This window comes from Malurus melanocephalus, unplaced genomic scaffold (genome assembly GCF_030028575.1).
Source record: "Malurus melanocephalus ecotype Western Australia unplaced genomic scaffold, MMel_1.1 scaffold_171, whole genome shotgun sequence".
NCBI lineage: Eukaryota > Metazoa > Chordata > Aves > Passeriformes > Maluridae > Malurus > Malurus melanocephalus.
The window spans coordinates 169,407-182,236 of record NW_026623403.1 but is presented as its reverse complement, the minus strand read 5'-3'; the positions used below and the strand labels follow the sequence as shown (position 1 = coordinate 182,236).

Below are 12,830 nucleotides of genomic sequence, written 5' to 3'. Positions count from 1 at the left end.
CCCCAAGGGTACAGCATGTCAAGATGTTTGCTGGGATAGAGAAAGTCTCGGGTGGTTCTTCTCCAGTGACTCATTTTTATTAAGAGATCCAGTGAATAATGAAGTCTAGAAAGAGCTCTTGTTCTGTATTAAAATATACTAAAATATGTTGGTTGATTATTACACCTTTCGTATATAAATAAGATAGAAATACATGTTAATAATGGAAACCCTGTTCCTCACAGAAAATGAACTGTGTGATGTTTGCAGCAAAAGCACCCAATTTCAGGTTCTTAAATTGCAGTGTGTGTTCCATGTATTTTCATCTACAAGAGTAATTAAGTACACTTTAGGAACTTAATCTGATTCTTTCTGGAAGAGGCTATATACCAATTTAGCTCTGTAGGCTTCTGTATATTTACTAGTTATATCAGGCAATAAGGTAGATTGTGCTCATCAAATTTTTGAATTCTTGCTCAGGCATTACGATTCTGCATTTGTAGACATTTATGGCACTATCTTCACTTTTCATCTTCTTATTCTCTAGAGGAAATTACTCAGCTTCACACCATTAAATGCTGTAATCTTGGAGACTTGGTGTGCTTTGGTCCCCTCACTGTAAATTGTTTGTAAACTTTGTAGCACCTTCAACTGCYGTATTATGGAAGGGTGAATACAAAGACACTTTTCTGCGTGGAAACTTCTACACCACTTTGAGGTCTGGAAGCTTAGCGTATTTTACCACTGAAACACACTGTCACTGATGCTGTTTTGTTTGCTCATCTTTGAAAGCTAATAGACTGGTTTAATTAATTGTCCAAGATTTCTCTAAAACAATGTCCTAATTCTTCCATTTAGCTGTGGCATATCATACACTGTTGTTATCTCCTCTACCAGATTTTTGCAACAAGTTGTTTTAAAACTATAATCTCGTTGAAGGGAAAAAAATGAAGTGCAGTTGAAAAGGCAGTTATGCCGAAAGATAAACACAGCAATATTACTTATCRAAACGAGTACAGTTTTTGCTTGCCTAATGAATGCAACATATAGCTTTCTCTATATATACAAAACCTGAGGAAAAAAAAAAAGCTTTATAACATATAAAGTATGCAACATTATTTCAGGCATAACTGTATTGGATATGTATCTAGGCCTGAGAGTGTAGATAACACAATATAAGTGCTTTGCCTGTCTAAACATGTTAAATAAATGAGCATTCACTATCGCATTCAAATACATTAGTAGATGTACTCGCATAGTTAATTTTCTTTTTAATGCACTACACGTGACATTTGCAGCACAGAGCTATAGTGTATCTTACTGTTTGATGAAAGTTCTTCCACTTCCCCCCCTTCCCCCCCCCTTTTAAACAAACCTTTATTTGAATAAGCCTTTATGAAACAGATCTTTGGCATATCTTCTTTTCAGGAAGTTCAGTCAGTGTAAGCAGAGATAAAGCAGTCATGTTACAAAGAATATTACATAAGGGAAGATTTTTTAGAGAAGGAGGGTGACAAACATAAGGGAGGGGAAGAACGCCCTTAAGAGGAAATCTGATTTCTTTCTTGCAGCTGTTTGGTTTTACTGAGCTGTGATTTGCTATTCAAAATAAGACAAACTTGGAGTTAAGAAAAAAGGTAGAGGAAGTTTGGTGAAAATAATAATGACAAAAGTGCTGCATAAGTTATTTTCACCTATATCTTGATTTTCATAATGATGGCTTTTTAGGTGACAAAATGAAAAATTAAAATGAATACTCATTCTGCAAATAGTTAGGAAAACCATCCCCAAATTGTTTTTCTTATACATGAGAATTCCTGTATTGGTAGAAGGAAGACAGTAAAAGTAAAAACTGTATGCCTCTTTACCTTGAATAAGCCATCAAAATGTTTAAAAAAAAAAAAAAAGTGAAGATAGCATGGATGTTTTAAGTTCTGCAATCTGATATTGTCAATTAAATCTTACTGCTTTCATGTTTCCTGCAGGAGGGCAGCTTTGGTGTACCACGACCAAGGCCATCTCAGAGGGTGAAGAGCTGGTTGCCTTTGTTGTAGATTTTGACTCCAGGCTGCAAGCTGCCAGTCAGATGACTCTCACCGAAGGCATGTATCCCGCCCGCCTGCTGGACTCCATACAGCTGCTCCCCCAACAAGCTGCGATGGCATCTATTTTGCCTACAGCTATTGTGAACAGTAAGTGAGGAATGCCATTCTCTGGCGGCTTTTTAAAACCAACACTACTTTAAGGCACATGCGAAGAGCTAATGCAGCGATAGCGAATTCATGACCACAGAAACCACATCACAGCTCAAGGCTTGCTTTTGTTCCTCCATCATCTCAGAGATAAAAAGAGCAGGACGAGGAGTCTGGCGAGAGCCTTACCCAGAGTACCTGACCCGCCCTCGTGTGGAGATTCTGTGATCTGTTCCCAGAGGCAGTAGGATTAGAAACTGTTGAAAACGTGGATGAGATAGCTAGCTCTCAGAGTCCAGCCTCTGTGCTCAAGTAAGCTCGTTGCTTACTGCTGCAGTTTGTGGTAATAATTAATATTCAGAGAAAGAAAAGAAGCATGTCCTTTCAGCGACTATTTCAAAATGCAGCAGAAATCATGCCTTACAGCAGCCCTGATTTATTGTAGTATCCCCACTCAATGTGGTTAACCAAGAATGTTTTTACATCTTCTGGTTGTCAATAGGATCTAGCATGACAAAATGCAGCATGCATTCAAGTGCTGTYCTTAGAGAGGAGGGACATGAATGTTCCTGAACAGGGACAATTTAACTCAAATTAAATTTTATATCTTTTTCTTATTACTCCTTTTTACCTTAATACAGCCCTACTTCCTCAWCCTCCTTTCTAAGTGCTTTTCAAATATATTGGCCATTACCATGATCCTCACCAGTTGTTACTTAGACTTATTGCACATTCTTAGCTCTCAGCACTTTGCAAGTCTGTCCATTGAGATCCCATGCTGGAGCACTTCCTCATGCTTCCTGTGGTTTCTAAGTGTTGTAATTAGTTATAGTGAACTACTGAACACAATATTTCAGGTGCAAATGCACATGCAAGCACATGATCTGCTACTCAGACTCTCATCTAATGATACTGAGTCTTGAACAGTCCTGACACCTACAAGCTCTTCCCACAGGACTAGTTGAAATATCCCTGGTAACACACTTCATTCCGCATTTTCCTGTCAGTTTCTTTTTTCTTTTTAATTGCTTATTTTCTGCATAAACACTTTTGACAGCTATGTATTTATTGTTAACCTGTTTTAAAAGATAAGCCTTCAAATGTCCAAATCATCCAGGCCCTCTCTTCCCAGAGTCAGTTGGAGCAGCCTCATGCTCCTTAGCTAAGCACATTCATTTCTATCCCATCAGTGGGGAGGCTGTAAGCTCATATACCTGTTCACAGAACCACACAGGACCTTTCCAAAAATGTCAGAAGCACCTAAAATGCCACGAAGTTTCCTCTGTTAGGGGAGACCTGTGTTTATAGCCAACAGCTGAAAGGGAGCTGCTACAGTGGTTACCTTGCCTGAAGGACGCAGCTGTTTCAGCTGAGGTCGGATTCTTCTGTAAATCTGCAAGGCCAACTCTGGGCTTTGGCAAAGTAGACAGATTTCTACAACATCACACTTCTGGAAACATCTTTGTTGTCAGCATTGACTTTTACTGAGCCCTGGAAAGCCACAYTGAATTGCTAAGAGTAGTCTTAGGTTTATGGTGCATCAGCTCTTGCTATACAGGTTTATCAGCAACTCAGAGCAACCCCTGTGTTCTTGGCTCCTGGAACATRCTAAAATAGCACGTCCTGCTGCTCAGAGCTTTCCACATGGGTTTCCACTCTGCCTCTGGTCACATGGGGCTGTTTTCACATTTCATTGCTGAGTTGATAAAATTTAATTTCTTCATTAAAGTCTGGAACTAGGTGCAAGTCCAGCAGCAAGCCTAATGAATCTCTAGATTTTTAATGAGCCATCTATTAAGCATTCTCTTTCTAGATCTCTGAAAAAAAATCCATTTMTAGGAAAACAAAATTGGTTTTGTAGGTTGTTTGTTATTTGTTGAGGTTTTCTTTAGTGTTTCCTAACATTTGCTAGTTGAAAAAAGAACAAAATTAGAATATCACTGTTAGCTCATTCATTGAGCTTGAATGTGTCATTTCCTGAATTGATATGTTGAAATAATTGGAAAGTATCCATTGAAATAAATAGCAATATTTTGGTTTTAAGTAATAAAAACATTAGCTTCAAGAAGCCATTATCTGTTTTGCTTCACTTTAGAGTAGTAGTAGTTTCAGATGCCATCCCTATATACTGTTCTTCCTGAAAATCCATTCTCTCACCATGCAAAACTTCTCAAATGCATTTCCTCTGCTTGGCATGTAATGGGAGTCACATATTCACTGTGTGTCACTGCAGCTACAGACTGTCCAGGCCATCTAACCCATCATAGGAAATATAGATGGCTGGAGGTCAAATTCATTTAGGTAATCAAAAAGTTCAATTCTGTGATGGAATGCAGTCAAATGAATTCAAATAGAACATGTTACTCATATCAGAATTTCCTATTAGTACTTTTGGAATTTCTTTTCTATGGAAACCTCAGCAGTTCAACTTTTTAAAACCCTGTAAGGCCTAAACCAAATGCTGAAATATCAGCTTTAAAGCAAGGTGGACATTTCAAACGATGCAAGCTGTATCAGTAATGTTTTAATATTGGTGTATGTTGGAATAGTAACTGCTCCATTAAATGTTTGTGTCTTAAATCCATGCACAATTATCCAGTGGCAAAGGAAAAATAGAAATTGGTAGTTGTATAAATACTTTTTTGCAAATTCATGAGCAGAAAAATAGACAAGCATTAGCATTGCAATCAGAGAAGCAAACTAAGCAATGCAAATTTTGGCTGCATTTGTAAATATTTAGCAAATAAAAGACTCATCCATGTCAACGGGTTGGAGTCTTCAACTTTGTTCACCCAAAGGAATTGAAACAGAGCACTTGTCCACATCAATATTTGAAATTAAACATAGATTGTTGTGAATGATAATGAATTACATCATCAACTACACATGCCATGTTTTCAGAGCTGCCAGCCATTCTTCAAGACTAAGTTAATTACAGTCCCCAGCAGCTTTTTTCATTTAGAAGTTGGGGAGTTTTGGTGTTGATCGAGATGTGTTTTGATGTTGATGGCAATTGCCTGATCTGAGGTCAGCTGTCACAGTCTAGGGTCACTCATAATTTTATCCTCCCATAGTCTCAAGAATAGTCAAGTGGTGTCCAGACCAGACGTAGAGAATGGTCCTAGGCSTATGACAACTCCTGAAATCTGTGCACAAATGGGGATAGTATTCATTGACWTAAGTCAAAAGTTCTTACTGATAGGATGGAAAGTTCAGCTTTCGGAAAGCTCAAATTGATTTTTTGTCTTTCTGAGATGTGTACACAACAGGTACGGTGTAGGTGTCCTTTGACAGGATATTAACATGCAAATATYTGTTCCCTTTGTGTAAATATACCATATGAATTACTACTCTTCATATTAGTAAAGTATGTAGCCTCTACTGCATGATCAAAATCCCGACTTCTGCTCTGAAAACACTCTGTGCAACCTCTGCATGGTCTCTCCTCAGAAGGGCTGCTGACAATTTGGGATAGGAGACAATGAAAATTTGCCTTATTCTTTGTAAATACCCTCTGTGCATAGTGAAAAGTGGGAAACCAGCAATTTACTGAAAACAAGAGGACAAAATTACATAAATTTCAATTTCTATAATTAATAAGAACAGGAATCAAGGAAATAAACATGCTGTTTAATGTAATATCACATTCAATATGGTAGGATCTTAAGGAAAAATAGTCTAGTCTGAATATCAAACAAACAGAATTTTACAGTAATAACTGCATAAGCATTCTGAAAATACATATTATTCAGAATTATCTGCAGTTAGCACTTGAAAATTCCAAGACCCAGAGCTGGAAAGACTTGTGCACACAGAAGAAAAATTTAAAGATGTCACCTAATGAGTATTTAAAGATGTCACCTAATGAGCATTTAAAGATGTCACCTTATGCTGTATTTGAAATACAGCATAATTCCTGAATTAGTACTGCATGTTCCCAACAAACATTCAATTTAATTTAATTTTTAAAAATAATTATGTGCCAAAAACTTCTGGCTGTTTTCTTTATATAACTTTAAAAAAAAATATCCTTTTGAAAGAAACAACAGTCTCCTGTGTTAGTCCCTCACCTTGCCATTTTAATATACCCATGTCTCTGCTTTCAATATTTTATTAAGTAAGTWCTTTTAATGGGGAAGGGAGGGGAATTATCCAGCTGTGTTAATTGGTTGGCACTGAGTGAAYTGTGGCTAACCTGCACCTGCTTATACTTGCTTGTAGAGGACATATTCCCTTGCAAATCCTGYGGCATTTGGTACCGAAGCGAGCGGAACCTGCAGGCCCATCTCATGTATTACTGCAGTGGGAGGCAAAGAGAGGGGCCACAGCTGTCAGAGGACAATGAGGACAGTGCCCAGCAGATATCCAGTGTCTGCCCCTTTCCACAGTGCACCAAAAGCTTTTCGAATGCCAGAGCTCTGGAAATGCACCTGAATTCTCACAGTGGTAAGTACCATGTATTCTTGTGTATCWTTTTCTAGATTTAGCTGTTTGAAGAATAATTCACTATAGACATTGGAATCAATGTCTCTCCCAATATATGCAAGCTTTGCATGTAGATAACACCAAAATGTCAACAGTTGCTGACCTGTGTTCTACACCAAGCACYTCTCCCAGGTAACCAGTGTCATTTCTCTTATCTACTAATCCTCACTTGAATGTTGTCTCTCTCTCAGTGTGTATGCACACATACAGGCAGCCTTTCTTGGTGTGATCAGGAATCCAGTCAATTCCTTCAGGATTCCATCTACCAAACATACACACAACCAGAGATCATGTCCTTCTGAAGAAATACCTTAGTGTCCTAGAGCAGGCTTCTTAGGCAGAAGGCTTTAAGGAACATGSTCCAAAACTCTGTGCTTTTACCAGGATGCTTGTTCCATAAAAGACTTCTTGTTTGATAGAAATATTCTTTTCTCTTCTTGTAAAATGATGATAGTATTTTAGATCACAAAAACAAAGAGTTATTGGTTTGTCTAGGTTGGAAAGACCTTTGAAATCATCAAGTCCATCATTAAACCCTGYCCCTAAGCACCACATCAGCATGGTGTAGGTGATCAATTTTGAATTTAATTAGGCCTGGAAACACAAGAGTTTGCAGGACATTTTGCATTGGAGCTTTCAGAAGCAGAGAAAACCTACMAATAAGAAAGACTGCAGTGTCAATGTGGAGTCTGTTGGCTGTCTGGTGTACAGAGCTGCTTTTGGAAAGAGGCAAGGCCTCTACAGGTTTTCCTGATCCTCCTGTTAAATGAATGGAATCTAAAGGACATTAATGGGTGCTTTAGTCACAGAAGAAAGCTTTATTTGGCTGCTGTATTAAAGCTCCTGGGCCATACATAGTCTACTCTGGATTTGGTGAATGAAAAAGGTTTCTCTGATATTTGGGCAGCAATTGCAAATCTAAAAGGCAACATGCTGCACTGGAGGAGTTCGGTACATCCCAGAACTCTTTGCATTGAGTGACATACCATTGGCCTGGGTGTCAAGGGTTTTGAGCCATGAGCTGTGACTGACCATGTCTAATTGTAATCTAAAGATAAGCATCTGYGCCCCTTGAAAGACATAGACCAGAGATTGTGGTGAATTTCCAGTAAGAATCTTTAGTTATTTCTTAGAGCGGAGACTAAAACTCAGGCATTTCCCTTTCTTTTTAGTTGTAGACCAGTCTATTCAATCATTCTTGCTTTCTTCCAGATCCTGTCAGTCTTTATTTTTCTATGCAGATTATCACAAGTTACAACACCTTCTGCAGTAGGAGTGAAACTTTCCTTTCCCAAATGTCTTGTAACCTTTGCAAGTTCTGTATTTGCTTCAGTTTCTGGTACCATTCCTACTGGAGCTTTTAGCAGACCCCACCACTGGAACTCAGAGCCCTGACTGAAATGCAAAGTCCATAGAGACTGCTGTCACTGCACCACATGATGGGGAAGCATGGGAAGCACCATCTCTTCCCAGTGGAGGAGCTACAGCCACCTGTGGTCTCCTGGCGAAAAGTGCCTGACCGGAAGCAAGTGCTGAATAAAGTGCTCTGTATCTGCTTGGTTCCCTTCCGGCCTTTGAGGCCAAGAGCAGGTTGCATTTCAAATGCCACCCACAACTTCGGGGTGTCACTGRTGCTAGCAAAGAAGGTACAACAGTGTAACTACCACGGAGTGAGCTACAATAGTCTTACAGTTTTGTATTGTTCAACTACCACACATTATCACCTGACTGAGGTTTGGTATATGTGTATAYGTGTAGTCAGAATAAATACTCTGAATATCATCCCTATCAATTTTTTTTTTCAATTTTTGTTGTCTAAAAGGTAACTAGAATCTGTTTTGTTGCAGTAAAAAAKAAATTTGGTCTTATCTCTTTTTAAGGCATTTTCAATTTCAAAATTTCAAACGGAGTTTTTTGTTTAACCAGTGATTGTAAGATGTCTTTGAATGTACTGCTCTTGATAAAGTGGTAGTGATTTCATGAGGAAAAAGTGTTGTATTATAGCAATAGTTGCCAATGGCCATTAAATGTGAAAGATAAAATGTCAGTGAAGCCATGTCTTACTGCTCCTCCTTCCTTGTCTAGGAACACAGCTCATCAGTCCTGCTGAGGATAGATCTGTAACCTCTTCCCAAACTACAGCCAACCCATGCAAGCAAAGAGCTGAGCATCAAAAATGCACAAAATCCTACTTCTTTGTCTGTGGTTTTCGGGCACTCTGAGGGCTTTACCTCAAGCTACATCATAAGCTTGAACCTCTTGACTCTTCTGTGCATTCAAAATTGCCAGTGTTTTTGTATGCATGACATTATGTGTCCCTTTAGTTGTAGCTGTAATTTCATTTAGAATAAGTCCAGGCTATTTTTATCCTTTCCCTTGTTATTTCTCTCCCTTCAGCTCTGATGAGTGCATTCAAATGCTAGAGCTCTCGAAAGCAGAGCAAAAGTCTGGGGGAATAACCTAGCAGTTTGAGGGAAAACCAATTCAAGTATTTTCAGGGTGATTAATACCATCTCATCAGAAGAAAATTAGTTATTCTCACTGCATTTTTGCCTTCTGTGCAATTGATTTTCTAGTATTCCTCATGAGGGCCAAAATGGTCACTTTATTTTGTATTTTATTTGTCTTTTCTGTAGGAGTGAAAATGGAAGAATTTCTCCCACCCGGTGCTAGTCTGAAATGCACAGTTTGTACTTACACTGCAGACTCAGTGATTAACTTTCATCAGCACCTGTTCTCACATCTTACTCAAGCTGCCTTTAGATGCAATCACTGCCATTTTGGCTTCCAAACTCAGAGGGAGCTACTGCAGCACCAAGAGTTACACGTCTCTGGCAACAAAATTCAGAGAGAAAGTGACATTGAACACTCTCCAAGTGGAAATGAAGAAGGTTTACAGCCAGCAACGGACCTGTTGAGCAGAAATGATGTTCCCCAGAGCCAAAAGACCATGCAGACTAAAGATGCAAGTTCTGATACAGAGCTTGATAAATGTGAAAAAAAGGCTCCACTTTTCCTTCCAAATCAGAGGCCAGAAACCCAGCCTGCAGCAAATAAGCAGAGYTTTTCATATACCAAAATAAAATCGGAACCATCCAGTCCACGACTTGCTTCATCTCCAGTTCAGCCTAACATTGGTCCTTCTTTCCCAATGGGACCTTTYCTTTCCCAGTTTGCTTTTCCCCAAGATATCACTGTGGTTCCTCAGGCTTCAGAGATATTAGCCAAAATGTCGGAACTGGTCCATCGAAGGCTGAGGCACGGAAGTAGCAATTACCCCCCTGTAATTTACAGTCCTTTGATGCCTAAAGGGGCTACGTGTTTTGAATGCAACATAACATTCAATAATTTGGACAACTATTTGGTACACAAAAAGCATTACTGCAGCAGCCGATGGCAGCAGATGGCAAAGTCRCCAGATTTTTCCGGTGTTCCAGAAAAAATGCCTGAAGCCGTGAGTCCCAGTAACGGTCAAAGCTCCATAAACATCCTGAATGCAGCTCCTCACACATCAGACCCAGAAAATCAACTCCTGCAGACATCTTGCTTAAACTCTTCCAATGTCTTAGATTTGATCGGGCCAAACAATAAAAGTCATGAGAAAGACTTTACTGCACAGCCTAAGAAATTGTCAGCTGCAAGCAATGGTGATGAGAAGATAAATGGAAAACCTTCTGACGTGAAGAATCCCAATGCTCCCTTAGTAGAGGGGGAGAGTGACCCTAACAAGACCACGTGTGAAGCCTGCAATATTACRTTCAGCAGACATGAGACCTACATGGTCCACAAGCAGTATTACTGTGCCACTCGCCACGATCCCCCGCTGAAGAGGTCGGCTTCCAACAAAGTGCCTGCCATGCAGAGAACGATGCGTACTCGGAAGCGAAGGAAGATGTACGAGATGTGCTTRCCAGAGCAAGAGCAGAGGCCACCGCTAGTCCAACAGCGATTTCTAGAAGTTGCTAATCTTGGCAATCCTTGTACATCTACTCAAGAGTCGACAGAGGGCCTTGGAGARTGTTACCATCCACGATGCGATATCTTTCCAGGAATAGTCTCGAAGCATCTGGAAACATCGTTGTCTATTAACAAGTGCGTTCCAGTTTCGAAGTGTGATACTGCCCACTCCACCGTGTCTTGCTTGGAGATGGATGTGCCAATAGATCTCAGTAAAAAATGCTTACCCCCGTCYGAGAGGACGTCCACTTCTCCCAAAAGGCTGCTGGACTACCATGAGTGCACCGTATGCAAGATCAGTTTTAACAAGGTAGAGAACTATCTGGCTCACAAGCAGAATTTTTGTCCTGTCACTGCTCATCAGCGTAATGACCTGGGACAACWCGACAGTAAGGTGTTTCAAAACCCAGAAAGTGAAAGAAACAGCCCAGATGTCAGTTATGAGAGAAGCATCATCAAATGTGAGAAAAACGGAAACTCGAAACAGCCCTCTCCTAATGGAAACTTATTTTCCACACACTTAGCAACACTTCAAGGACTGAAAGTCTTTAGTGAAGCGGCCCAACTTATTGCTACAAAAGAAGAAAACAAACATTTGTTTCTTCCACAATGCCTTTACCCTGGAGCAATAAAGAAAGCTAAAGGAGCAGATCAGCTTTCTCCATACTATGGAATAAAGCCAAGTGATTACATTTCTGGTTCTCTCGTCATTCATAATACTGATTTAGATCAAAGCACAAATACAGAAAGTGAATCTCCTAAAGGCCAGGCGCCTTCRAATGGATGTGCTGTGCAGAAGAAAGAATCTCTTCCACTACTGCCGAAAAACCGAGGCATGGTAATAGTTAATGGGGGACTAAAACAGGAGGAAAGACCTGCTGCTAACCCACAGCAAGAGAACATTTCCCAGAATCCTCCACATGAAGATGGGCACAAGTCTCCTTCTTGGATCTCTGAGAATCCCTTAACTACAAATGAAAAYGTCTCTCCAGCAATTCCTACAGCAGAGGAACAGTTGTCTAGTATAGCTAAAGGTGTGAATGGCTCTACCCAGGCTCCAACCAGTGGAAAGTATTGCCGACTGTGTGACATCCAGTTCAACAATCTTTCAAACTTTATAACTCATAAGAAGTTTTATTGCTCTTCACATGCAGCAGAACATGTCAAATGAAACAATTGGTCACCTTTGGTACCTGTGTTTAGCATATTGTTCCATACAGTTTAAAGAAAGCTGTTTGAATTACATCTGGACAATCAGGAAATTTCACTATTGCTGAGTTGAAGACTTAAAGGTGTAATTTCATTACAGTCCATTAGTAAAGTGTATTATTGGTGCCATTTTCAAAAATATTAATTTATTTTACCAGCAGTATTCATAGCTGTAGTTATGTTATTTTTTATTTAAAAACTTTATATTAAAGTCATTTGTAATGTTATTGTATAGTTATTGTGTAGCACATATGGTTTGCACTGTATAGTAGATTTTAAAGAAAATAGTCGCAAACAATACAGAAAAGCATTTTAGAAATAGCTTCAAAAGCACTTGTGTATCCTGATTTTTTTTCTTATATGCTGTTGCAGATATATGTATATGCTAAAATATAACTTGCAAAGAAGTTTCAACTATGCTGTAAAGTTCGCCTTAAAATTTCAATTTTTTTGAACAATTGGGCTCAGTTTGCACTTTATATTTTAGCAGATACAGTACCTTAGTCATTAGGCTTTGCATTTGTATGTAGCAGTATGTTTCTGTCCACTTTCTTAATCTGAAACGTACGTTAAATGAAGATGGCATTTTCTTTCTTGTATAGTACTTGTATTTTCTTTCGCTGATGCATCTCTGTCTCAATTTTTAAACCTTTGCTGTTAAATGCAATACTTTATAAAGAATGAACAAAATTACTGGAAGCAGTATTGTAAGAAATGAGGTCATATCAATCAGTTTTATCTTTTGAAAGGCACAGTCTAAAACAAAACCCTAAACTCAATGCTGCAATTATGAATCTAATTCATATATAAGATATATTTAAATATAAGAGTAGCAATACTGCAACTGGTGATCACAAAGATAATGTTCTACTTCTGATAGAAATAATTTCTCAACAAATGTTGTTACTATGCATGTATATGGATGGAATAAAATTCCAGATCATTGGAGAAGATTTGCAGTAATTTCTTTAATTTTGGGGGTGGTTTTTTTTTTTTTTTTTTTTTTTT

At 38.9% G+C, this 12,830-nt stretch overlaps 1 protein-coding gene across 1 annotated transcript in view; it reads left to right on the top strand.

Moving 5' to 3' along the window:
• Positions 1–12,765, top strand: part of ZFPM2 (zinc finger protein, FOG family member 2) — a 302,885-nt gene extending 290,120 nt beyond the window's left edge. The window contains exons 6-8 of the mRNA XM_057372442.1: positions 1,965–2,171; positions 6,393–6,617; positions 9,293–12,765. Of these exons, the coding sequence (XP_057228425.1) occupies positions 1,965–2,171; positions 6,393–6,617; positions 9,293–11,784 (2,924 nt within the window). The 3' untranslated portion in view covers positions 11,785–12,765. The remainder of the gene's footprint in view (positions 1–1,964; positions 2,172–6,392; positions 6,618–9,292) is intronic.
• Positions 12,766–12,830: the final 65 nt, after the last annotated feature.